This window comes from Aotus nancymaae, unplaced genomic scaffold (assembly GCF_030222135.1).
Source record: "Aotus nancymaae isolate 86718 unplaced genomic scaffold, 86718_ANA_hifiasm-v0.15.2.pri h1tg000097l, whole genome shotgun sequence".
Lineage (NCBI taxonomy): Eukaryota > Metazoa > Chordata > Mammalia > Primates > Aotidae > Aotus > Aotus nancymaae.
This window is the reverse complement of record NW_026988512.1, coordinates 1,360,584-1,387,908: the sequence shown is the minus strand read 5'-3', so window position 1 is coordinate 1,387,908 and position 27,325 is coordinate 1,360,584. Positions and strand designations below refer to the sequence as shown.

The window sequence follows — 27,325 nt, the reverse complement described above, 5'->3', positions numbered from 1 at the left end:
GAGATTGTGGAAATTCGAGTTGTGCTGGAAATTTGAAATGAACCAAAGATCTGCAAGCATGTGGGACGTGCTGTTCACCTTCTGAGCTGCAGGGTTCTTTGCTCCAGCATTCCGGTGGCTTCTCTGCAGCCCCAGGGCCGTGCGCCCAGAAGAGAATGGGAAGTCTTCGCCAGAAGTCTGCTACTCAGGACCACAGCCAGGAGAGAAAGTAAAGGGAGAGTCCCCCAGTTCATTTACCAGCCAGTTTTATTTACTCACAGAAACAAATCCAAAGCCCGGTGCAGCAGCTCCGAGCTCAGACTGCCCCACCCCATTTTGTGGGCCTGTATTTGAAACACTGAACGTGACATGTCCTTCACTCACCACAGCACTTTAATCCCCACAACAGCCCTGTGAGGTAGGATCACCACCCTTCCCCGACTTGTTACAGATGGGGAAACCGAGGCACACATTCAACAGAGCGAGCATCACATGGGGAGTTCAGGGTCAGCGTGGAGTACGAACACGTGACTCTTGGTTCTCACCTTGGCCCAGTCAGCAGCAGTCAGCAGCCCACCTGGCCACTTCCCCTCCCTTTGGTGGCCCCATCAGCAGCAGCATAAGAATCTAACCCTTCATTTTGCTGAAAGCCCCTGCAGGCGACAGTTTCCTTCCTATCATGTCTGTAGAGCTCCAAGGCTGAGGCGATGTTGAGGCCAAAGCCAGCCACAGTGCCTCAGCTGTGCCTCTCCTTGAGAGTGGGTGGCCACCCCCAGCATGTCCCTGGCACACGGGCATACATAACAGACTCCTGTCCCGCCGTCCCTAGCACAAGAACATGGCCACACCTCCCCAGCCACTCAGCCCGCACAGCGTGCACAGGTAGGGAGCTGACTTTAATGGCATTCCTCCAACGACTTATTGTAAAAGAAACAAGGCATCTCGTCCTGGGTCACGACACCCAGCAGCATCCATTCAGACCGCCAAGGGCAGGCTGTGCCGGGTGCACAGGGATCCCCCTGTGGCTGGGCGAAAGCCAGAGTCCTGGGATCCAGAGCAGCCCGGGGAGCCCCGGAGTCTGGAACGGACGCAGCAGTGGGGGCGGCAGCGGCGCTCCAGCTCCTAGCCCGTTGGCACCTGGCACGGTGGCCCCAGCCAGCTCGATGCAGGCTCAGGAGCGGCTCCTGTCCTCATGGTTCCCCACGATCATCTTGCTGTACAGCTTCTGCTGCTCCTCCTTGAACGTGTCCTTCACCTTCTCCCTTTTCAGGCCCCCATCCCTGGTGAGACAAAGGCTGGATGTAGTGACAGCCAAGAGGGCTCCCAGCCACCCTCACACCATGGGAGATGCACCGGGCTGCCCAAATACTAAGAAAAACCTGCCAGAAACAGGGTGCCTGTGACACTCTCATCAGGACAACCTCAGGGAATTTGGGGCACTGGGCTCCCAAAAATCCACCTTTTCCATCTCAAAAGCTCCATTCTTGCCCTGGGGTGAGAATTTACTACTCACATTCAAGGTACTTTGTAACTGCTTAAACCTACCAAGGAGTTTACAATTCTTTCTACTCTAACATTCATCTTTACCTCACAAAGGAAAAGGAGGAATTGTGGCATTATGGAAGGTAGACATGCTTTGAGAAATATCGACTTATAACGTATCTGTAAAATCGATCTCTAAAATCTCATCTGTTTAATTCAGACCCAGGGATACTCCAAATTCATGCAAAGAGCTAACACAAATGGTAATGTGTGTTCTGGCTTCTTCCATGCTGAAGAGAGAATGTTGTCAGGAATGGAAGTTCACCTCTGGGGCTGCCTCTCAAGAGTCCCAGCCTCACTGCCCCAAGTGCCTCCCTGCAGCAGCCGCTAACCAACCCACCAGACTTGAGGTTGTGTTACAGTCCCGTTCGCTCTTGCCTGCTGCCCCACTCCGCCTACACTCTAGAATTATCACCACCTTCAGCAACTTATAAAAACCCAAGTCCGCTTTCAGTCTCCCCGCTACAGCCTTTTAAATTCATAGCAAAGGCATGGTTTTTATTTATTTTTTATTATTTTATTTATTTATTTTTTTTTTTGAGACAGAGTTTCTCTCTTGTTACCCAGGCTGGAGTGCAATGGCGCGATCTCGGCTCACCGCAACCTCCGCCTCCTGGGTTCAGGCAATTCTCCTGCCTCAGCCTCCCGAGCAGCTGGGATTACAGGCACGCGCCACCATGCCCAGCTAATTTTTGTATTTTTAGTAGAGACGGGGTTTCACCATGTTGACCAGGATGGTCTCGTTCTCTTGACCTCGTGATCCACCCACCTTGGCCTCCCAAAGTGCTAGGATTACAGGCATGAGCCACCGCGCCCGGCCAGGCATGGTTTTTAAAAGCAGCCACCTGTTGTTGTTAAATTTCAGAGATGGGAACATGGGGCAGAAGTTAAACCTTCAAGTTTTAAAAGTCTGTTGGATATGGGTTTAAAACTTAGCTCCGGTGCTTATGTTATGACTTTGGATAAAAGTGATTTTTAACCTGAGTCTCAGTTTCTCATCTGTAATATGGGAACAAGAATTTTTACAGGACTGCGGCTACTGTGAGGGTGAAAGGGACGATCACACAGGGCCCAGCAGCTCGGTGACTGGCACACAGTAAGTGCACAATCCACACTAGCATGTTTTAAAAGGCAATCATCTGAGAGTCAATCTATTACCTGAGACTCTACAGTTGGGTTTAAAATGTGAATTTCTACCCTTTCTTTTCTCATAGATAATGCCCATCTATGTCAAATGCTGACCTAAATGTCCCAGAGTGGAAAAGTTTCTCTGAACCGGCATTCACCCATCTCCTGCTATTTGGGATAAAACTACAGGATGCAGCTCAAGGGCCACATCCAACCGATACCTGTTGTTGTAAATAAAGTTTTATTGGAACACAGCCATGCTTATTGGTTTATGAACTGTCTCTGTTTTCACACTACAATGGCAGAGATCAGTAGCTGCAACAGACACCATATGGCCTCCAAACCCTAAAATATTTACTGACTACAGAAAAAGTATGTCAATCCTGCTTTGTTAGGTAACAAGCTGAATACAACAAACACAACCTTTGCCTTTCTAAGGATGGTTCAATTTTACCAGATACACTGGGATCAGGGAAAGTCCTCCTTCCTTCTCGAGGTTTTCAGCTCAGTACCAGGTTATGTTCACCCAGAGATGGGCACTGTCCAGTTGCCCTGGAAGACTGGTTCAAACCCCAGAAAGGTACACAGAATCAACTGCTTCAGTCCAGGCATCCCTGGATCCAGATTCCCCAAGGTCAAGGAGGTACAGGGCACTTCTGGGTTGGAACTCAGGGAGAGGAGTCAAACCGCTCTCTCTAGAGCTGACAAGCTTAATTCTCCACACCAAGGAGAATGCCATGACACAGTACCTGCTGCAGAAACTCAGCTGATAAGGCCTGGCTCTAAACTTACCACAGCAGGTCCACAAGTCCTCCCTGCCTGGCAATGGCGGATTTCACCCTATTCGCAAACTGGACGGCATCTTCGTCTGCCTGTAAGAAAGAATGAATAAGACCGCTCAGCCCCGGCTCGAGATCACACAGAGCAACTACAGACCTGCCTGGGATGAGCACTCACCTCTCTGGTCATGGGAGGCAGGTACCACACGCTGCAGACGATGGCCCAGCTGGTCATCATTCGCAGCAGGTACGTCACCATACCGTATTTGCTGCTGTTCCAGAAGGCATCGCCAAATTGAGGGTCATACTAAAAACAATGGAAACCCGGAGGTAAGACGCGAGTAGTTCTCACAATGTGTGCATGTCACAGCGACTGCTGTGAGTGACTCCACTGGGCAGTGCTGGTACTGGGGCGCTGCTGGTACTGGGGCACTGCTCCCAGACCCTGCGTGAGTACTGCTGAAGCCCCTCTCCATGTGGGCGGTCTGACTTTGAGCAACACTGATCTCTGAGTGACCTGGCCTCCCCTGCAGATCAGGAAGAGGGGCTCCCCTGACAGCCTGCCTCAAGCAAATATCCTCCCTCTTTGATTCATTTCAGGTCTTAATCATAGGTATGTAAAGTTTTCAAACATCTCCAAAACCAGAGAGAACAGGATCATGCACTCCCATGCACCCGTTCCCTGATGCAACCACCACCACCGTCTCCCACTTGCTCCATCTCTCCCTCCCGGCACCCTGTCATTCATCTAGTGTACCTCCCCTAAATAAAGGTATTTTCTCACACAAATGCCAACTTTTAAGTATGATTTCTGGTGCTCAGACCAGGGAGGAAACTATTAGAAAGCTTATGATATGCTTCTGCATTTACACTTCCCACCAAGTCAATCATCTGTTCAGGAGGCGGCTCTGTGCTGACGCTGACGCGTGCTTACACTGACACACGCTGACACACGCCGACATATGCTCACGCAGAAATGTGCTCACGTTGACATGTGCTCACGCTGATAGCCCCAGGAGGTCTCAACCACACAAGCCCAATTCTACCAAGAAGCAGGTAGCAGACCCTTTCACTGCCAGTGGCTCTAATGGAGGCAAAAGGCAGCAATTCAGTGGTGTTTTGCAGAAAACGCTGCTGCAGCTGCGACCCACGTTCTCACTGGAAGGGCAGGTGAGGAGCGTGGGGAAGCTCCAGAGGAGGCTGTACAAGGAGCAACAGGAGGACCTGGGTGCTTGAGGAGAATGCCTGGACAAAGCACCTGGTGCCGCCAGCAAACGTCGGAACGGCTCCTGTAGGCAAGGCAGGAGGCTGACCTTGTGCAAGCATAAAGCAAACACCCAGGACCAGAGCGGAAAAATAAAGGAACCAGAATTTCAAGTGTTATCCCACACGGCCGCACTGCCAACAGCAAAAATGCCTTTTCCCTGGGAGCCCGGGGCAGGGTCCTGCATGTGGGCACGGGCTGCAGTGGGGTTGAACTCTATGATCTTTTAAGCCTTTCCAGCCTAAGTTTTATGATGTACAGTATAAAAATTGCATAATTTTGCCAAGACTGTGGCCCTAACTACAAAAACGAGGATAATTTTAGGCTTAACTCTAGAAATTATAATTAATATATACATAAGAAATTTAGGCCAGGTGCAGTGGCTCACACCTGTAATCCCAACACTTTGGGAGGCCGAGGCGGGTGGATCACGAGGTCAGGAGTTCAAGGCCACCCTGGCCAAGATGGGGAAACCTCATCTCTACTAAAAATTAAAAAAAAAAAAGAAAAAAGAAATCAAGATTTAGGGCCGGGCGCAGTGGCTCACGCCTGTAATCCCAGCACTTTGGGAGGCCGAGGCGGGTGGATCACGAGGTCAAGAGATCGAGACCATCCTGGTCAACATGATGAAACCCTGTCTCTACTAAAAAAAATACAAAAAATTAGCTTGGCATGGTGGCACGTGCCTGTAATCCCAGCTACTCAGGAGGCTGAGGCAGGAGAATTGCCTGAACCCAGGAGGCGGAGGTTGCGGTGAGCCGAGATCGCGCCATTGCACTCCAGCCTGGGTAACAAGAGCGAAACTCCGTCTCAAAAAAAAAAAAAAAAAAGAAAGAAATCAAGATTTAACTACAGAAGGCTTAAGGAGTTCATATTATATAATACCAACAGAAAGAAAGGAAAACAACAAGTTTTTAAAACTAAGCTAATGTGTATGATCATAAAGTAAGTGTTGTTATATTTTATCTTTTTTTGAGAGACAGTCTCACTCTGTCACCCAAGCCAGAGTGCAGTGGCACGATCTCGGCTCACTGCAACCTCTGCCTCCTGTGTTCAAGTGATTATCCTGCCTCAGCCTCCCAAGTTGCTGGGATTACAGGCACCCACCACCACACCCGGCTAATTTTTGTATTTTTAGTAGAGAGGGGGTTTCACCACGTTGGCCAGGCTGGTCTCGAATTCCCAGCCTCAAGGGATCCACCCACTTCAGCCTCCCAAAGTGCTGGGATTATAGGCATGAGCCACCACACCTGGTCGTATCATTGTATTTAATGAAGCCAGATATGGACAGAAATTCTGATGTCACGAGAGTGTGAGAACCCTTTGTTTTGGGCTGATTCTCTATTCCACACTGGGCAGTGTGTGTGGACAGAAAACAAGGCAGAAGCTCAAGACAGCAACGTACTCCTCACATCAGGTTGTGGCTGAATTCTGGTGGGAATATCAGAAGAGCCTTGAAATCGCCATGGTTATCTAAGTTTGGTTACCAATAAAGGGTTCGCAAAAACCAGAAAAGTTATCTGTGGAGCAGATGTTCTTAGCCATTATACATGGGCTCTACTCTGTGGACTGAATGGAAATGTACATAAAATCCATCAGCATTTTACTCTGGAGAGGAGTGGAAACTCTCCTTAGGGTTTGTGTTCCAACAGCAGCTAAGAGCCACTACTTCAGAACCGTGGCCACCACAGGGTGCCAACTGATGGTGCCAATGCCACCCAGAACATGTTAGAATGGAAACTCAGAAGACCAGGTGGTGTGGCTCATGCCTGTAATCCCAGCATTTTGAGAGGCCAAGGCCAAGGCGGATCACTTGAGCCCAGGAGTTCAAGAACAGCCTGGGCAACAACATGGTGAAACTCCGTCTCCACAAAAATGAAAAAATTAGCCAGGCATGGTGGTGTACAAGTGGGAGGCTGAGGCAAGAGAATCACCTGAAAATGGGAGGTGGAGGCTGCGGTAAGCCATGACCGTGCCACTGCACTCCAGCCTGGGTGACAGAGGGAGACCCTGCCTCAAAAGAAAAAGAATGGAAATTCAGAAACCCAGGGCATGGGGCCCAGCAATCTACATTTTAACAGTCCCTCCAGGACATGCTGATGCAGCCACAGTTCAAAAGCCACTATTCTGGAGGGAACAGTAAGGGCTTCTAGCCAGCAGCTTCACGTTCCCACTGCAAAGCACCTGCCTTCATTTTACCAGAACCCAAAACGCAGATGCCACTCCCCACTCCCACCCCCAAGGCAGACTCTGCTACCAGATTATATTCCTTTCTTGCTGTTCCCAGACACAGCATCCTCAATCAGAGTCCCCTGCAGGCAATGTTCATCTGCCATCCCGGGGCTGGTCCTCTGCCTAAATGATGAGCAGTGAGTGGCTGGGGAGCAACACCTCTCCAGTGGTACTGACGAGGTGAAAAGAGAGTCACAACCAGCTCTACAGAACGCTCTGCACACAACCCACAGAACCCTGCAAAAGAAATTCTAAACGTGAGCCTAACTCACATCTGCTCACTGCTTTACTGGGCTCTCAGACTGCAGCCTAAATACTTTAACCACATTAAGAATGGCCTGGGTTAGGCTGGGCACGGTGGCTCACGCCTGTAATCCCAGCACTTTGGGAGGCCGAGGCGGGCAGATCACCTGAGGTCAGGAGTTCAAGACCAGCCTGACCAACATGGAGAAACCCTGTCTCTACTAAAAACACAAAAAAAATAACTGGGCATGGTGGCACGTGCCTGTAATCCCAGGTACTCGGGAGGCTGAGGCAGCAGAATTGCTTGACCCCGTGAGGCGGAGGTTGTGGGTTGTGGTAAGGCGAGATCGTGCCATTGCACTCACTCCAGCCTGGGCAACAAGAGTGAAACTCTGTCTCAGCAAACAAAACAAAACAAAACAAAAAGAATGGCCTGTGTTTTGTAGGTGTCGTGATGTGAGGTGGGTGAGAGGCGGGTGAACAAAGTGCAGATGACTGGCTAATCACATCCTATAGCTCTGGGTGTCTGAAGGGTTACAGGAGCAGTTCCTGAAGGGTCGAGGCAGATACACTCCCGGAGTCCGTCTCACTGTTAGGAACTGCCGTGGGTCTAGAAGATGACGACACAACTAAAAGCAGTGGGGCTGCTTCTCCCACTGGGCTGGACGTACCCACCATCCTCTTGGCTCCCCTCAATGCAAAAATCCGGCTTGAAACCACACTCCTGTGCCCTGCAATCAGCCACCTTTCCAGGTGGAGGGGCCTACATTCCAGCTAGGTGTATGAAGCAAGGTAAGAAGTGAAGGGCTTGCCATTTCTTGAATGGTGGCGGCAGCATCGTGCAGGTGGGAATCTGGCTCTCCCCCATGCCACACTCCCCAGGCCCTTCTAAGGGGGTGCTGAGCGCTCCGCATCCTCCTCCAGCAGCGCTTGGCCCACGTCAGCCCAGCCCATCCCCACCCACTCTGCTGAGGGCATCCACCGTGGACTGGAGACCCTGGCTCCTCCCTCCAGCTCCTCCTGCTGCACCCCACTCACGGCAGCTGCAATGACCGTGTGCACCCTTGGAGGTCTTGTACCTTGATAGCAACAGGGTAAACTGTGGCTCCAATTTCAAAACTTCCCTTTTTGAACATCATCACCGATGTATTATTGATGCAGGTCCCTAAAATGCAGGAGACAATAAAATGCTATTTCTGTCGGCCCTTTACCCCAGATACTAGGCGTTTTTTAGAGACTTAAGTATAATAGTCAAAATTCTTCTAATGGTTCCTCAAATAAGATACATCTGTCATCTACCTAACTTAAACACTTAACAGAGACAGGCAAGATGGTGCCTCCAATTCTCTTTCTACAGGACCACTTTCCCTGATTCACACACACACAGCCTGGATAAAGCAGAGACACGCAGTGGGGTCAGGAGGACTCCGCGAGCTCCATGAGGCGCTGAAACGTTAGAGAAGAAATTCCTGCATTTGGGAAATTCACACTGTGGCACTCTTAGTTCAAATTCTGAACTTGCCTGAGTTTTCAGTCCTACAACCAATCTAAAGGGGCCCTAGCATTACTCAGTGAAAACAGATAATCCAGCAGGGGCTGAGGGTTCCCAGGAAACATCGGAGTCACATTCCTGCACTCCCCACAGAAGCGCTTCATGACAATCAATCCCTTCTTACCTTCTGGGAAGATGAGGATAGGCAGCTTGCTTTTATCTTGCACATGTTCAGTGAGTCTTTCAAAGAGGAAAATAAAATGAAGGCTCAGACGACCTTATACACACCATTGTCAAAATACATTTATAAATAACCTATTTATTTGTGATACTAGATTTGATTATAAAAGCAAGTTAACAAGCATGACTGTATCCTTTTAAACCTATAATCTAATGCTCATCAAGAAAAAATGTACATGGATAGAGAAAATCAGGTTGCTATTTAATTCACACAACTGTTCAATTCTGTGTGAACACAGGAGCACTAACACCACTCCACCTGGGGACCACCTGAAGGAGATGCCTGCCACAAGGCCTGGGCATGGCTCCCTCAATAAACCGGTGTCACTAGACTGTGTAACAGCTGTCAGGCTGGGCCTGGCCCTGCTGGCTCAATGCTCTGTCCCTGAGATGCAGCACCGGGAGTTGGGGAGGGGGAAGATCATCTGTCCCTGTGGAAGATAATCTCAACTGTCTTATTTGTTATTTTTTGAGACAGGGTCTGTGTTGTCCAGGCTGGAAGGCAGTGATGCAATCACGGCTCACTGCAGTCTCACCCTCCCTGGCTCAAGCGATCCTCCCACGTCAGCCTTCCAAGCAGCTGGGACTACAGGGCTGTACCACCACACTCAGCTAATTTTTAAATTTTTTGTAGAGATGGGGTCTCCCTGTGTTGCCCAGGCTGGTCTCGAACTCCTGGGCTCTCAAAGCACTGGGATTACAGGAGTGAGCCTCCATGTGTGGCCTGGTCTCAGCTGTCTTGATGTCTCTGTCTGCTGCAAATCTCTTTGCATTACTTACACCAGATTCACCTTTTTAAAGTCTGAAAACAGAACAGAACTTTGTTCCATTGCCTTAGGTTTGTTTTTATTTGTGATGAATGAATTCATTTTGAGGTTTCAAACAGCAGTAAAAGTTCCTATTTTGTTTATTACGATGGGTACAATGAATAAAAAAAGGTTAATAAACATTATTAACTTGGCAAATAAAACTAGGATTTCATATATATTTATAGATATATATTTATATTTATTTAGATATTTATTTATTTATATATATATATATATATATATATATATATATATATATATATATATTTTTTTTTTTTTTTTTAAGACAGAATCTCACTCTGTCGCCCAGGATGGAATGCAATGGTGTAATCTCGGCTCACTGTAATCTCTACCTCCCAGGTTCAAGAGAGTCTCCTGCCTCAGTCTCCCTAGTAGCTGGGATTACAGGCACCTGCCACCATACTCGGCTAATTTTTGTATTTTTAGTAGAGACAGGTTTCATGATGTTGGTCAGGCTAGTCCTGAACTCCTGACCTCAAGTGATCTGCTTGCCTCAGCCTCCCCAAGTGCTGGGATTGATTACAGGCATGAGCCACTGCACCCGGCCACTTTTAAAATCTCATGTTTTAGGCAGTATAGGCTCACGATGGAAGGCACATAACTGCACTGTGGAGGGATAACTGCCCTGAAGCCTTGTCAGCATCCTTTCTAACCGGCCAAGCAGAACAGCAGCGTTCTGTCCATTACCTCTTAGCCACCAGGTGGCGATCCTTCACTTCCGAGCGCTCAAACCAGACATGCGGGCAGGCCTTCACCATGGCTCTCTGAATCACACCCATGAGTCCCCCGTGCACTTGACCCACCTAAGCGCAAGACACAGGACTCATTAGTAGTGAAGCCATCCTCACACAAATTTCCCCACTCTAGGAAGCCCTAGATCTCACAAAATAAGCAGTCTAACCTCTCGCCTCTAACACTTGCGAGTCCAACCTCTTACCTCTAATGCTTGCTGGTCCTACCTCTCACCTCTAACACCAGCTGGCTAAAGGTTGCTCACTGCCAAGAAACCACTACCAAGACTCCCCAAATCTTAAACTTCTTTTAATCAGTAATACTAGAAATAGGTAGTTAAAAATATAACTGAAACCCCTAAGACAAAATACTAAAATACTAAAGTAGAGCGATTATCTGTGTAAAACTGCCCCTCCCTGGGCAGATTCTCAGATGCCCTGGAAACACTCCTTGCCAGCCCCTCCCTCTCCCATTGCGGGTCTAACTGAACACCCTGAGCATCCTCTCCAGCCACACTCACCACTCACTCTGCCCAGGGCATCTCCTATCACAGTCCCACAGAGCCCCTACAGTGACAGTATAGGTGGGGCCCACGCTTAAAAGTGTTTATGTGAAGGGTCCAGGAGCCTCCTAGCCCTGACCGGTCTAACGTAGGAAGTCTTGACTCAAGAACACGCCAGAAAGAGCTCTTACCATGGCATAATAGCCATCGCTGGCCAAGATGATCACATCGATCGGCGAGGTATGATTAGCCACACAGATGCCACCGTTTCTCGGTCTGTTTTCCCTGGGTTTAAAAGGTATGCAAAGCAACCAAAATTAGTGTGAACAGTTCAAAGCTCAGAAGCACCCTCCTGTTGGCCAAGCACAGGTGCGCGGTGTTTCCCGCCAGCGCCATCTCCCTTCGTATGGGTACAAAGCACGCTCACCTGTCGTGGTAGGTGATGATGGCTGTCAGCGCTCGCACACAGATCCGGTAACACATTAAGTGAACATGTTTACTCATGAACTCCTTAAACCTGCAACAACAGGACAAGGATTCTGGGTGTTATTTTACATACAGTAAGACAGAAAGAGTTGCTGACTTGAAGAGCTCAGCTGTCCTTTATGATGGCAAAGTGCTTTTATAGACATAAGCACATACAGGAAAGCCTGTGATGCATTAGCACCTTTATGTTCACACATGAGGAAAGAAAGAGAAGACCAGGAGACTCACCTACATGCACCCAAGTCAGCTGGTGGAGAATTCACAGCCTAGAATCCGGCATCGGGGGACCACAGGTGGGCTGAACTCCGTTCCCCCCGTCAACACCCAGGGGCAGGCCCAAGGCCAGGGGCCAACCTCCGCACCAGCTCGGGCAGAAGAAAGGTTTCCAAGCCCCAGAACTTCCCGAAGGGAGTAAAATATTCTTCATAAACAGACAAAACTTCCCTACATTTCAGACCATTTTAAAAACAGTATCGTCTCCCCACTTTATCCACACAAATGCTCAAAACTAAACAAGCTATAAATTATAATCTGCTAACACCTGAGTCTCAGACTCTAAATGTTTGTGGCTTCTCCCTTTTGTCTTTAAAATGGGAAGAATGTGAGGGCTGAAGGGCAGAAAGAACAGTCATTGATCAAAACCAAAAAAGTAAAGACTTTACTGCTGACGCCACTGTTATCACTGGGTTGTTATTATTTTGAGACAGATTCTCGCTCCGTCACCCAGGCTGGAGTGCAGTGGTGCAATCTCAGCTCACTGCAACCTCTGACTCCCAGATTCAAGGATTCTCCTGCCTCAGCCTCCCAAGTAGCTGAGATTACAGGCACCTGCTACCACGCCCGGCTAATTTTCGTATTTTTAGTAGAGATGGGGTTTCACCATGTTGGCCAGGCTGGTCTTGAATGTCTGACCTCAGGTGATCTGCCCGCCTTGGCCTCCCAAAGTGCTGGGATAACAGGCGTGAGCCACCATGCCCAGCCACCAGTGGGTTATTTAATCCATCTGAGATTCCATGGATTTGGCTGCATCCAAAGAAGTGGCCTGGCCTTCAATATCTGAGCACTGTTCCCAGAACGAACTGCGCTTTAGACGCGGACTCCCACACTCTACTCACCTCCCATTTGGCAAGTATCCCACCACAGTCGTGCCCACCACCAGAAGGCTAATCCCTGTGAAAGCCAGCGCTATCCTGTAAGAAGAAGAAAAGTTACAGCACACCAAGTACAGAACTGAAGGTGTGAAAATCAAAGTGGGCATCACAAAAACCACCCCCAAGACCTGATCACCTGGGACCTGGACCAGAGTTCACCTAGAAATGCGAGCAGGCCTATCAGAACCAGAGATCCTTTTAATTCCAGCTGACAGTGAGCCGTGGGGCTGGCTTTCAGCTGCCAGCATCTCCTGAGGCCTCAGGCAGCTGGAAGGCTGGAAAAATCCTAAGCTAGCCGTTCTGCTGCAGGGCTGCTCCCTTCCCTTTGGCTAGAAACCCCGGTGGAAGCACAGCTTCCCTCTGAAGCAACAGGAGGTGGAGCCTGAAGTTACCAGCACCTAGCGAGACACACTCAGAACAGCACACGGTACAGAGAAGCTGAGAGACCAATACTGCCTCTGTACCTGAGAGGCAAGCTTCAGGAAAGAGTGAGCCATGCCCAGGGAGGAGTGGCCAGAAGGCACACGACGTTCCTGTCTGTGTGTTTGCTATCACCTAGACAAGCAAGCTGTCTTTAAGAAATCCAACTAATTCTATCTGATTTGCAGAGAATCCAAGGGCCTCTAAAGGAGAATTACCGGTGTACCCCGGTGTACAGTGACAATCATCCCCTCCTCCTTTCTAAAACAGGGACACAAGCAGAGCAGGCAGGTGGCCGTGCACCAGGACGGGGGCAGCAGCAAGCCCTGCTTCCCACAGGCCCTGCCTCACCTGAGCGGCAGCAGGAAACAGTAGCGAATCAGCACTCCTAACCCCCACAGGACTGTGAGCCGGAGGCTGATGTACTGGAAGTTGTAATTGGTTCTGCTCAGTAGGTTCCAGGACTCCAGTTCCTCTGCTGAGAATCTTTTTGTCACCTCATCATCCATAATGGTCTCCATTCCTTTCCGGCAAAAGTAGAAAATGTCAGAGAGCTCGAACTCCGGAGTGTTGTCCAGAGCCTTGTTACTGCCACTTCGACGAATCTCTTTGATCTCTTCTTCTAACGAAGTGGGATCCTTTGCAATGATTCCTGCAAAAGAATGTGTCCCTGTCAAGCAGCAGGCTGGGGGAGAGGACGTGAGACGCACTCGGAGCACACATCCTGCACTGACTCAGGGAAGAGCCTGTGTGGCACCAGAAGCACTGGGGAACACTGTTCAAATGCACCTCTCAGGACGAGGACAACGTCTTACCGTTGGTGTAGGGCTTGTAAAGCTGGTGGTTCTTCTCCTTGGCTCCTCGCTCCATTCTCAAGGTAGCCCACTGGGAGGGGAAGGAAGCAAGATACAAGAGTGAGAACGAGACCTGTTTTCAATCAGTGAACACCTCCGTCTCTGTTCTGTGAAAGCCTCAGTCCCAGTCACCTGAGACCGTAGCCACGAAGCACACAGTCTAGAAGGAAACTCAAACCGCCTCTCCCCAGAGCAGCCCCTTCCTTACTAACTGGGACCAATAGTTAAGTCACCTATAGCAAAACACTAGAACTCAAGAAGCTGGGGTGAGCTCCTCAGGCCCAGTTCCTCACTGCTTACATCTCTCTGCCTCCGGGTTGTAGGGAACTCACTTGCTGACAGCACAGACCTCACAATTCTTCCTGCACTGCCCCACAGCAGCTACTCACACCAGCAAAAGCAGGCATCCTGTAACTACCATCTGCCACCAAATTACTCTAAGAAAGCAGCAATTTTGTTTTCGAGCAGACAAAGAACTTAAGTAATACATATGTTTGGACTGTCCAGTAACAGGAGTAACATTTTAATGGGAGAATCCCACAACTTTACATTGAAAGGCCTGTGAGTGGCTTAACAGTGCTAAAGGAAAAAAAGAATACTATCAAGAGACCAAAAAAAAAAAAAAACAGATTCAATTCCCAAGTTTACACTTGCTAGCTGTGTTCCTTAAGCAACCCATTCCGAATCTCTGAATCTTGGTCTCTATCTGTGAAACAGGATTGATACTACCTCACCTCCTAGAAGTGACGGGATCACTTAGGATCAAATCAGATCATGCATGGGACAAAACTGGGGAGATGCAAAGCACTCTGTCCTCATTATTACTGAAATAACAGATTCTGGAAAAGACTGAGGAAAAAGACGCTTTTCCTAGAGCCCCTCTTCCTTCACTAAAATCAGTTTCACTGGTGTAAGACAGCCAGCAGCTGGGTCTCTTCCACTATCAAATGAGAGGTGAAAACGTGGGTGTACTTATTCCCTTTTGGATATGGTATCACCAGAGAGAAAGCTATGTCACGTCCACAGCGAGTCAGAGAAATAGAACAGACATTTTAAAACATGTCTCCTCGACCTCTGGCTTCCACGGTTATGCACAGTGGGCACGAGCCCATCATACCGTGGCACGGGAAGACGCAAATGGCCCTGGGCACATGGCGCAGGTTCTGCTGGCAAAGCCCAGAGGGTCAGCGAGACTGCACCACGTGGTCCAGCAAAGCCAAATGCTTGACGCAAGTTTAATCAGTGGTCTGAACTCATCTGGACATTTCCTCAAACCCCACTGTCTAGAAAGGAAGATGGCTTACAGAGTCACCACGCAAAGAAAGTCTGAAAGCAAGAAAACTCACATGACCTATTTTCTCTATTTCAGATATTCAGCCATTGATGTCTTTTGGCTCTAAGTACAGATGAGCTTTCCTTTAAAAATGTTAGCATAATACCTAAAATGGAGAAAAGTAAATCTCATCTGGTTTCCTGGAACTAGAGAAGAGGCGAAAAGGGGCAGAAGAGTTCACAACAATCCTGGCATGCAGAAACACAGGTCACTCAACCAGAGTTCGGGGTTCTACATTTTGGCGAGGCTCTGTTTTGGCACTGCAAGAATAATCAGAAGAGAAAAACTTGGGGCCAGACACAGTGGGGCTCATGCCTGTAAATCCTAGCACTTTGGGAGGCCAAGGCAGGAGGACTGTTTGAGCCCAGGAGTTTGAGACCAGCCTGAACAACATGGCAAAACCCCGTACTGAAAAAATACAAAAAAATTAGCTGGGCATAGCGTGCGGCAGTGGTCCCAGCTACTTCAGAGGCTGAATGGGAGCCAGGGGAAGTTGAGGCTGCAGTGGGCGGAGATCACACCACTGCACTCCAGCCTGGTAGACAGAGTGAGACCCTGTCTCAAAAAAATAAATAAATAAAAAATAAGAGAGATAAACTTGATTCTGTACTGACAATTCTGATACTTGAATGAAACTGCAATAAGGTAGAGTATATATGACATCAAGCCTCTTGCGGATGACAAATTCAGTCTGAGGATTGTTTCAATGTGCGAAATTCAAGATGGCTGTGGGCTCTGTCATCATGGGAAAGGGATCTGCTAATTGAGATTCTACATCTCCTAGTTCTGTGACAGTTCAGTAATAAACATCCCTTTGGCCTTCTTGAAGTTTTTAAACTTCAAGAACATGACAAAATGAGTCTGTTGTTTAGGAACTGTCCAAAGTCACAAGGACAGGGGAAAAGAGGAGAGAGAGGGCTGAACAGCCTGTTAAGAAATGGCTGATCAGGCGGCTGGGTGCAGTGGCTCATGCTGGTAATCCCAGCACTTTGGGCAGGAGGATCACTTAAGCCCAGGAGTTTGAGAAATGGCTGATCAATGAACTGGATTCTTTTCGCCTGAAAGAAACCAAAAGACTTCTTTGACGTATTTCAAGATGACTGTTCAGAAGGACTGGAAATGCAAGAATAATAGAGAAGCTGTGTTTTGTGGAGGAATTTGCATCTGTAGAGGAGACAAAGTGAAGTGAACAACAGATGCACATGGGCTTCCTCTGAAGCACCTCCCTCCTTGTCCGAATCTAGGAAGAACTGAGAGTCAGACGCCTTTAAAGGTCTGAAAGAAACACTCAGCATCTACACTCCTGAAGGGTTGCTACCTGTGAGCTTTCATTTACACAAGATCACTGGTGCTCGCCACGCCTCCTCTTCTCTCCCTCTTGTTACCTGTTGCCACCTGATTTACCGCCATAGCCTGTTTTTTTTTTTTGCCATGCTCAGAACCCCCACTGCTTCTGTAACCTCAAATGCTACAAAAGCATCAACGATCTGGCTATTTGAGATCTTTGTAAAACTCATGTGCACATTAATAAATGTGTATGCCTTTTATTACTCTGCTTTTGTGAGTTGATTTTTCTGTGACTCTGTAAAGGGCAAAGGGGATGCTTTCCCTTGGCCCCTACAAACCCTAAGGGAAGAAATCAAAGGGCCTCTGGGAAAACACTGCTTCTCTACACTATACGTGCACAGCACACTCCTGACACCAGATGTGTGGAGACTGCTCCCCAATCCCAAACAAGCAAATCTTCAGCAGGCACCAGCTGGGTGTACTGTAACTCAATTCAATTCTGAGGCTGTCAACCTGGAGTTGGTATCAGATCCCACAAATTAAGATTCATTCCACATGACTGCCCCTACTTTAGATGCCAGCTGAAAGTCTCACGTGGCCCAGAATTCTGACTGACGAGCTATAAATCGGGGTTCCCACAACCCCCTCTTCAGGTTCAGTTTGCTGGAGCTCAGGAAGCACCAGATGGAAGAGATGCATAGGACAAGGTATTGCGAGCCCTTGCCAACCTCCCAAGAGGATGCTGTCACCCAGCTGCCTCCTGGTTCATGCCATGTCCTCTGCACTCCCTTATTCCCTACTGAATTGCTTCCCTCTTGCCTCCCCCCGATCCACCTGAACACATGCTGCCAGACTCCAGCCATGTCACTTTCTTGCTCAAAAACCTTCAATGGGCCGGGTGCAGTGGCTCATGCCTGTAATCCCAGCACTCTGGGAAGCCGAGGCGGGTGAAGCACTTGCGGTTGGGAGTTTGAGACCAGCCTGGCCAACATGGCAAAACGCCATCTCCACCAAAAATACAAAAATTAGCCGGGTGTGGTGGCACACGCCTGTAACTCCAGCTACTCAGGAGGCTGAGGAAGGAGAATCGCTTGAACCCAGGAGGCAGAGGCTGCAGTGAGCAGAGATTGCACCACTACTGCACTCCAGCCTGGGTGACAGAGGAAGATTCTGGCTCAAAAAAAAACCTTCAATGACTTCCCAATGCCTGAAGTTCAGTACTATAGCCCACCTCATGCCCTCCACGGCCCAGTGTTTTTGCCTTACTGAACTATGTGCCATCTCTAAACAAGACTACCTTTTTGCCGTTATCAACTGTGCTTCTAGAATGCTCCATCCTTTTCCCTTTTACGATCCAGTTCAAACATCAAATCTAAGAAATGTTACCTGCTCAATTCCTGCAATCAGAATTCACCTCTGCCTGTGTATTTCAACTGGTCTCCCATTCTGAATTAGTTATACATGCATATATTTGTCTTTCCTATTAGCCTACACATACCTCAAGAGGCAGAAGCCAGAACTTACCCATATGTGCATTTCAGCACAGTCTGAGAGAGTGCCTTCCACTTAGTAAGCGGTCACTAATTTAATTCATCAACTCCCAGTATTTCTCTCCATCAAGGTCTCCTTATGGAAAAGTAGACTAAAATGATAAAACCTGGAACTACTTCCTATTATCTTCCCCCACCAATCATTCCCATCTCCTTGTTTGTCCTTTAACCTACTCAAGGTTATGTTAAAATCACACTTCTCATCAGGGCAGAATGACCTCTTTCACTACAACCACGTGAAAGGGGTATTCATACTCCCACTCTCTAGACGAAGAAACAATGCAAAGTTCAATGCCTTTTCAGAGCTACTAATGAAAGCCCTGGGATTCAAGGTAAGGGCTGCCTGACCCAAAACGAATGCCCATGGCACACAATGCCACCACCACTGCAGTCTCTTCAGCTTCTCCACAACTGCCACTGGTTTCTATGACGCGCCACCACCGCGTTCCACCTTGGAGTTGAACCCGAATCACGTTAGAGCTGTCTCATCTTCTCTAACGTGACCTGATCAACTCCTTTCACACCTTTATTCTCATCTTCGTCCTTTACTCTCAACTCAGCTGAGAGTCTGCCCCTAGGAATTCTACTCCTAGTGATCCGTCACCACTGTGGAGCGGGTTCATGCGAAGCACAAACGTTAAGAAAACAGTCTAGGCCGGGCGCGGTGGCTCAAGCCTGTAATCCCAGCACTTTGGGAGGCCGAGGCAGGTGGATCATGAGGTCAAGAAATCGAGACCATCCTGGTCAACATGGTGAAACCCCGTCTCTACTAAAAATACAAAAAATTAGCTGGGCATGGTGGCGCGTGCCTGTAATCCCAGCTACTCAGGAGGCTGAGGCAGGAGAATTGCCTGAATCCGGGAGGCGGAGGTTGCGGTGAGCCGAGATCGCGCCATTGCACTCCAGCCTGGGTAACGAGCGAAACTCCGTCTCAAAAAAAAAAAAAAGAAAATAGTCTAAAACCCTTCCAGTCACATGCTGCTCTCTGCACACAAAGATCTTCTGTGACTCAGCATGAACAGGACCTGCACTCAGTTAGGTCTTCCAGGAAAGGGAATAGAAAAGACATTGATCCGCCCGTATCCTCTCCATATTCCTTCTCCCTTGGCAGGTACACAAGTATTTTCTCCTGGTTCCTCTATATAGGGAGAACTAGTCATGGGAAAGGAGCTGTAAGCCAGGGCTTGCTTAGGTCTGCCAAAAGCACAGGTGTATGGACCGCATGAACTATTAGGTATCCAGTTTTAATGATCTTTATGAAGATTATCTAGTAAAATGTAAAAATGGCTGATAAATTGCCAAAAGGAAATGCAGACACACAATTAAAAGTATACACTATTAATACAGCCATAAAATATAAATGTGTATTGCCAAAGACTGAAAGGGAAAAGGCAAAAAAATTAAAAGATGTTACAAGCTGTGGGCCATGGATGAATGTTTAAAACTGTCTAATGTTGGCCAGGCGTGGTGGCTCACACCTGTAATCCCAGCACTTTGGGAGGCTGAGGCAGGTGGATCACGAGGTCAAGAGATTGAGACCATCCTGGCCAACATGGTGAAACCCCGTTTCTACTAAAAACTACAAAAATTAGCTGCTTGGGATGCTAGGCAGGAGAACTGCTTGAACCTGGGAGGCAGAGGTTGCAGTGAGCCGAGATCGCGCCACTGCACTCCAGCCTGGCACCTGGCGACAGAGCGAGACTGTCTCAAAAAAAAAACAAAAACAAAAACAAAAAAAAACAACAACTGTCTGATGTCTGTCTGGTTATCTTATTGCTATATTACAAGCCACCCTAAAACTCAGTGGCTTAATACAACATTCACTCCATTCATTCATTCATTCTAAGCAGCTGAGGACTGGAATCCTCAGAAGACTCATCCTTTCAGTTTCAGTGTGGGGTGGCTGGTGCTGCCCTTCAGGGCCTCACAAAGCTGGGAGCTGGGCTGCCTACACCCAACATGGTGGCTAGGGTCCAGGGGCAAGCAGCCTGAGAGAGGGGCCAGATAGAAGCTCCACTGCATTCTAATCTCACACATCACAGCATCATGACCCTGCATCCTCTGTGTCAGGAACAGTCACTGAGCCAGGTCCACACTTGGAAGGGACATCAGAATACCCTGAGGAACTTTTAAAAAAAGGCCCATCCAGATCAATTAAAGCAGGTTCTGGGGCTCAAAAGTTTTTTCTTTTTTTTTTTGAGATGGAGTCTTGCTCTGTTGCCCAGGCTGGAGTGCAGTGGTGTGATCTTGGCAGGCTGCAACCTCCACCTCCGGGTTAAAGCGATTCTCTTGCCTCAGCCTCCGGAGTAGCTGGGATTACAGACATGCATCGCCACACCCAGCTGATTTTTGCATTTTTAGTAGAGACGGGGTTTCACCGTGTTGGCCAGGCTGGTCTCGAACTCCCGACCTCAGCCACCTGCCTCCCAAAGTGCTGGGATTCCAGGCATGAGCCACTGTGCCCAGCCCCACAAGTATTTTTTTTAAAATGCTTCCCTAGGCCATTTAAATGTGTTCACGGGAGGGGGAAGAGCAAAATGAAGACGATTTCTGAGCTTTCTTCTGGCTGTAAAATTATACGTATTATTTCAATTTAGGAAGGGGTGAAGAGGCTTTAAAAAGCAAAATAAAGGTCTCTCCTTGCTAGAGAATAAATGTTTACATCCCCTCAAAATTCATGTTGAAACCTAAGCCCCAAGGGGATAGTATCTGGAGGTGGAGCCTTTGGGAAGTGATAAGGTCATGATGGTGAAGCCATCATGAATGGCACTAGTAGTACCCTTATAAAAAGGGCCTCAGAGAGCTCCCTCATCCCTCTGCTGCATGAGGGCACAGAGAGAAGACAGACGTCTATGAACCAGGAAGCAGCCTCACCAGACACCAAATTTGGTGGTGCCTGGACCTGGTTTTCCTAGCCTCCAGAATTGCAAAAACTAAATGTGTTTTTTAAGCTGCCCAGACCCTGGTAGTTTGTGACAGAGCCTAAATAGATTAAGAGACTCCTCAATTTTAAAAAAGGTACATACAAACACCTACAAGTGTAGGTGTATTTTAGATAGATACACAGACAGAACTTCTCAAGACCTGGAGCCCACTGGGCCAAGTCCAGCTGTACCTATGTGACCACTGAGAAGGCAGCATTCAGTTCCTACTGTCCATTCAGATGGACTCAGAGCAGTAACCGAGGCTGAGAAAAGACCAGCACTCCTCCGGAGCACCCCCAGGCCCCTGTGAGAATACACCAGTCTTCTCTGGTCCACCTGACAGTTTACAGCCAGGGCTTAACCATCCACAAACAGGACAGGCCCCACAGGGCATCCACAACCATTTCAGTGGCTGGCACACACCTCTAGGAAGGAAGGGGTGCAAATCTAGTTTCTGAAATTCTAAATGTTGACGTCACAAATATACATGTGCTACTTCCATTATCACTTCTAAATCACTGTGCCCCAGGCCAGGCGCGGTGGCTCACACCTGTCATCTCAGCACTTTGGGAGGCTGAGTCGGATGGATCCCTTGAGGCCAGGAATTCAAGACCAGCCTGAGCAAGATGAAGAAACCCTATCTTTACTAAAAATACAAAAATTAGCCAGGTGTGGTGGCACACACCTGTCATCCCAGCTACTCGGGTGTCTGAGGCAGGAGAATCTCTTGAACCCAAGAGGCGGAGATTGCAGTGAGCCGAGATCATGCCACTGCACTCCGGCCTGGGCAAAAAAGTGAGACTCTGTCTCATAAATAAATAAATACACAAATCACTGTGGCCCAAACCAGTAATTTTCAAGATATGCCTTCAAACAGTCTCTGTTGGCTCAAGACTGCATGTCTCATAAATTACCCCAAGGTACACATATGATGAGGTTTCCATTGTATTATTAATCTACATTAAAAGTCGTAAGAGTGTACATTTTAAAAAATAGTCACAATACAAAGGATTTATTTGGGTACAAACTTTAAAGCATTAATTTGGGGGGCATTTTCAAAATGGAGGAAGGAATACACATGGATTCTATGCCTTTCGTCCCACCCAAAGTCATCCAAGTGAAAGTTTAACTACTAAAAGAGAACTCTAGGCTCATAACTCTTACTTTTACACTTTAGTAATTACAATTTCCATAGGTCCATGAAATAACCACTTGCTTACAAACATAAACGAAAGCTAGACACCACTGACTGTGTCCCAAGTTTATCAGCTTTTCTACTAATTCTATCCTGGTAGATGTTCTCATGGTGGTAAAAGGGCACAGGGAGTAAGTTGTATCATCCACAGGGATCCTGCGTGCTGCTCAAGATTTTCTTGGACTAAAATATTTGAAAACTACATTTCCTGATTAGTTAAAATAAATACACTAGAAAAACAGCCAGTCCAAAGACTGACTAGATCACTACTCCTCACACGTTAGTACGCATCTGACTCACCTGTGCAGAGTCTAATTCAATAGGTCTGGGATGGGCCTGCAATGGCCATTTCTAACCAGCTGCTTGTTGACACTCATGTGGCAGCTCTGCAGACCACGCTCTGAGTAGCAAGGACCCAGATACAGATAACCCCAAGTCCATCCTAAGCAATGCTCAAAGATCAGTTCTTAAAAACAGGTACTCCAACAAATGCATGAACACAGAGCAGCACTATTCAATAGCCAGAGTAGGTGGAAACAGCCCATCTTTGTCCATCAATGGATGAAAGGATAAGTAAATTATGTAAAATACAATTCGGCCCCCCACCCACAAACACGCAGAAGAGAAGTAGTGACATGTGCTATGCTGCTGATGAACCCTGATAATGTTATGCTGAGTGAAAGAAGCCAGACACAAAAGGGCATATCTGGTATGATTCCATTCACGTGAAATATGCAGAATAGGTAAATTCAGAGACAGATGCAGATGTGGTTGCCAGGGGCTGGCGGGGAGGGAGGAATGGGGAGTGAATGCTTAATGAGTGTGGGACTGATGAAAATGTGGTGAACTGGACAAAAAACAATGTGAATAAACACCACTGAACTGTTCACTCTAAAATGATTATGTTGTCAATTTCTCCTCCGTTTTCTTAAATGTAGGAAAAAAACATATGCTTACAGGCATAGTAAGTACCAAAAAATATAAAACCCAAGATTCAATGACAAACATAAAAATATTTCCCACTATAATGTAAAATTTCACATAGGTCACTTAATCTGAGTCTTTTTCTTCAGTGATAAAATGCAGATATAAATAAAATGCAGATTGATAAAATGCCCTGTCTACCACAGAATTATAAGGAATCAAAGAAAAATGATAAAAGTTAACTCTCAAAACCAAAAGATAGAATATGGGCTGGGTACAGTGACTCACACCTGTAATCCCAGCACTTTGGGAGGCTGAGGTGAGCAGATCACTGGAGGTCAGGAGTTCGAGACCAGACTGGCCAACATGGTGAAACCTGTCTCTACTAAAAATACAAAAAAATTAGCCAGTTGCAGTAGCGAACACTTGTAATTCCAGCTACTCAGGAGGCTGAGGTAGGTGTATTGCTTGAATCCCAGAGGCAGAGGTTGCAGTGAGCAGAGATCATGCCACTGCACTCCAACCTGGGCAACAGAGCAAGACTCCCTCTTGAAAAAAAGATACAAGATGAACAAATAATGCTGTATTATTTTTACTGCTGTAAGTGCACTTCTTACATTATACATGAATCCCTAAAGATTTGGTGACAACTAAAAACAGATATTACAATTAAATCACCAAACCTGTACTGAGGTATTTAAGTCTTGTGGGAGAGATCAACTCTCAAAAGCAACCCTCTCACCCATTTCCTTACAATGTAACCAGTCTGGTATAATTCAATGGTCAGGCAAATTTTGACATATGTTCAGAAATGTATCTTTCGCTTCCATCTTTAAGAAAATAAAACAATTCAAACGCCCTTTTCTGTCCATTCTTTTAGTGTGAAATGCAAGGACCTACTTAGAATGAATGCCTGGAGAGAAGAGCCTCTCCCGGGCTTCTCGGTGAGGGAAGATGCCTGCAGCAGCTTCAAGCTATGGCATCTGTTATGTAAGAAGAAACAGAGATTGGCAGTGCTTTCCTTTCATTCTAAGCCCCGTTCTCTTTGAAATAAACAGGCAGTATGTGGAGTCACGGTATAGGTCCCTCTGCTCAGCATGAATCAAACACACAAGTACCTTTCAAAAGTACACATTTAGTTATCCTTTTTAGTCAAAAACCCACTTCCCATTCTCCCAACTTTCTCCCTATCTAACAAAGAGATAACAACAGTCCCGTAAGAACAACTCTTTGCCAAAAGCACTTCCTTTCTCCTCTGTGAAGCAACCTTTTGTAACGGCACAACTTACCGCAAATATTTTTAACAGAGTTTTCATGTAGAGTTTGCGGATACCAAAGGAGACTCCAAAAATGGCTGGCACTATGATGAAAACGAGAAGGAGGGTGAAGAGGACAGTCAGGGAGATGCCCAGAAGGTTGACAATCAGGCTATCAAAAGGCAGCAACAGAAACATGGTGGAGGATCCAGGCCAGGCCAGCACCTGCCTCCCCAAGAACAAACTGCAGACTTCAGATGGTCCTTCCCAACAGCACCAGCCAGGGAAAGGAAGCAAATTCCCGAAGGACAGCAAACCCCATTCCAAACTCAACGCCCTTCAACCGCCTGAATAGAAGGCCTGGGAGGAGAATGACGGGAAAACAGGGCCACAGGAGGCAGCTGCAAACACCAGGTCTCTCTGGAACGGAGGGACTCTGGAAATGAATGAAGCTCGATGGGTCTTCAGTAAAAGCATCCGAGTCCAGACAGAGTTTCTGTGCAAGTGAACAGTGAAGGTGGGAGCTCTGCTCTGCTGTCCTGATGCTGCTTCCAGAGGTCTTATGTGGTTTTCCTCCCCAAGAGCCTTCAACAGATAAATCTTTCCTGTGGATCTGTCACTGCCAGAAGTACCAGGAAGAGTTCAACTTGGTGCCAGAAAAATCCTGATAACGCCTTTGGAGGGGAAGCTACTGGCTCTTCACATAGAAGGCTTTTGAACTTGAATATGTGGAAATTAAATAATTGTTTTACTTAAAATTCCTTCATAAGCTGAAAACCGTGTTCATTGTAGAAAGTTCATATCTGGCCCCATCCTCCCTGGCGAGGCTCCTGGTGCTCGCAGCTCCCAGGACCCTCCCTACCTGGAGAGCTACAGTCTTTGCCAGCAGGAAAGAGACGATGGCATATGATGTCTCATGCTGCAAGCGCTGAGTGTAATTCCAGATGCATCTGGCATTGGTTCCCCTTGGACGCTCTTCTCCCTAAGGCTCTTTCTTAGCAGTAACCTGGGTTCTTGGCAAACAGCTGCTTACATGCTGCCAAAGCTGGGAGAGAGAAACAGAAACATTGTCAGTCACACAAATCAAGAGGCGGAATGTCAACATGCTGGGGGCCAGGGGGACTGTTTCAGGGTGAGCCTAAAACTGCCAGTGTGGTCAACGCCTGCTTCTCAAGTCATCAAGGTCAAGGAGACCAGGCAGAGCCAACAGGTGGCAGACGTGAATGTGGGAGGGAAACACAGGGGTTTCAGTTTTCAACCCAAATGATATGATCTGTGGTCAAACTTTCTGAATAGAAAATACATGTATGGAAGACACATTTCAAAGATAAAAAGGGTGTGCTATGGAAAGTACGCCCCCTCCTACCTGTCCCCCAGGTACTCAGAGTGGTTCTGCACAGGCGCGACTAAAGGCTGTAACCACCTCTGTATTCTTCCCAAGACACCCTATGCTTCTGCAAGGAAATCACAGCGGTCTCCATCACCACTGCCCCCAGGCCTGGCAACAATGATGGATTATTCTTCACCTTGCTTTTTGTTTTTAACTCAACATGTCTTAGAAGAATGTCCCATCAGTACACACAGAGCTCCCTCATTCTCCAGGTGCACAGTTTTCAACTTAAGAACGTGCCATGATTCAGCTGACCAGTCTCCTAAGGCTAAACACTGACATTTTTACTTTTTTTGTATAAATAATGCTGTAAGGAATAACCAGGTACATGCATGACTTAGTATACAAAATGAGCTTAGCAAATAGATTTTCAGGGTAAATTCCTAGAAATGGAATTGCAGAGGAAAAAAAAAATACACATTTTTAAATTTGCAAGATCTTGTCACATTTTCCACATAGAGATTAAACTCCTCCAGCCTTCCCCCACACTGGCCACTCATTTTGAAATTCCACTATTTCAAATACCTCACAGAAGTATCCCAATTTTACATCACTCATTCCAAATCCCTGAACTTGGGGGTACCCTATCAAGTCTCTCTGGCAAACATTTTGGCTTCATACCAATCACCTTCAGGCTCTTCCAAATACTTAGAAGTTTAAGAAATTGAACAAATGAACAAGTACTGACTTTGGTTTAAAATCTGAGAACTCAAGGTTCTTCCCTTGTTACCTCGTTTGGTTATCCCCAGCCCATCAATCTGTACGACTTCCACTTTACGTATCAGGAAGCTGAGACAGGTAGACACAGACCCAGTTCCTCTGTACGGCTCCATGACATTCACACACTTCTGAGGACAAAATGCTCTAGTCTACAAGGACGTGCTATTCAGTGGCACTGGGTCAGAAACCCTAGTTCCTAGCTCTGACGGCCACTTCTTACGTTTCCTTCCACTTCACACTGTCATTGCTATTGCTAACACTGAGTGCTTACAACACGCCAAGCATTGCACTAAGGAGCATTTCACACATACCACCCTCACGTAATCCTCACGACGGCTGTACGGTGGAGTCACTGTCATCCGGATCTACAGGTGAGGACGCTGAGGCTGAGAAGATTAAGGAAGTCACCCAGGGTTGCAGAGAGTAGGAAGCAGGACAAGTGCGTCCATTTCCAGGCCCCTGCTCTGTAACCCCTACTCCTTCCTATCTCCCAAACTACATGCCTGAAAACGAAGTAGCACTTCCTTCAAGCCAGCCTGCTCTACAGAACTTCTTGTGATTAGAGAAAACTATCAGGATCTGGACCCCAGTATCAGAATTTGGTGGTGTTCTCAGAATTCAAGGTACAGACATGCTCTTTTATTTTTATAAACAGTTGTACATGCCAGTTTTCTAACCGTGTTCTGGAGGCGGTTCAGGTTTTGGTAACCTGAGTTACCAAAGTCCCTAGGCCTGTCCAAGGCAACCTGTCCTTTCCTCCTCCATTGCTGTCTCCCACTGCCCGTGGCCAGCACTGCCATGGGAAAGAGGCAGCAAGGGCCTCTGTCCTACTGGCAAGGGTTACACTGAGTTCCACAGACCCAAGGTGACCG

General features: G+C 47.5%; 1 protein-coding gene across 1 annotated transcript in view; it reads right to left on the bottom strand.

Annotated features, from left to right (window-relative positions):
* Positions 1–228: 228 nt before the first annotated feature.
* Positions 229–27,325, bottom strand: part of GPAT4 (glycerol-3-phosphate acyltransferase 4) — a 39,494-nt gene continuing 12,397 nt past the window's right edge. The window contains exons 2-13 of the mRNA XM_064370034.1: positions 24,377–25,388; positions 13,836–13,905; positions 13,372–13,672; positions 12,565–12,639; positions 11,391–11,480; positions 11,155–11,248; positions 10,417–10,532; positions 8,844–8,899; positions 8,247–8,332; positions 3,607–3,735; positions 3,442–3,521; positions 229–1,259 (exon numbers count right to left, since the gene is read on the bottom strand). Of these exons, the coding sequence (XP_064226104.1) occupies positions 1,151–1,259; positions 3,442–3,521; positions 3,607–3,735; positions 8,247–8,332; positions 8,844–8,899; positions 10,417–10,532; positions 11,155–11,248; positions 11,391–11,480; positions 12,565–12,639; positions 13,372–13,672; positions 13,836–13,905; positions 24,377–24,541 (1,371 nt within the window). The 5' untranslated portion in view covers positions 24,542–25,388 and the 3' untranslated portion in view covers positions 229–1,150. The remainder of the gene's footprint in view (positions 1,260–3,441; positions 3,522–3,606; positions 3,736–8,246; positions 8,333–8,843; positions 8,900–10,416; positions 10,533–11,154; positions 11,249–11,390; positions 11,481–12,564; positions 12,640–13,371; positions 13,673–13,835; positions 13,906–24,376; positions 25,389–27,325) is intronic.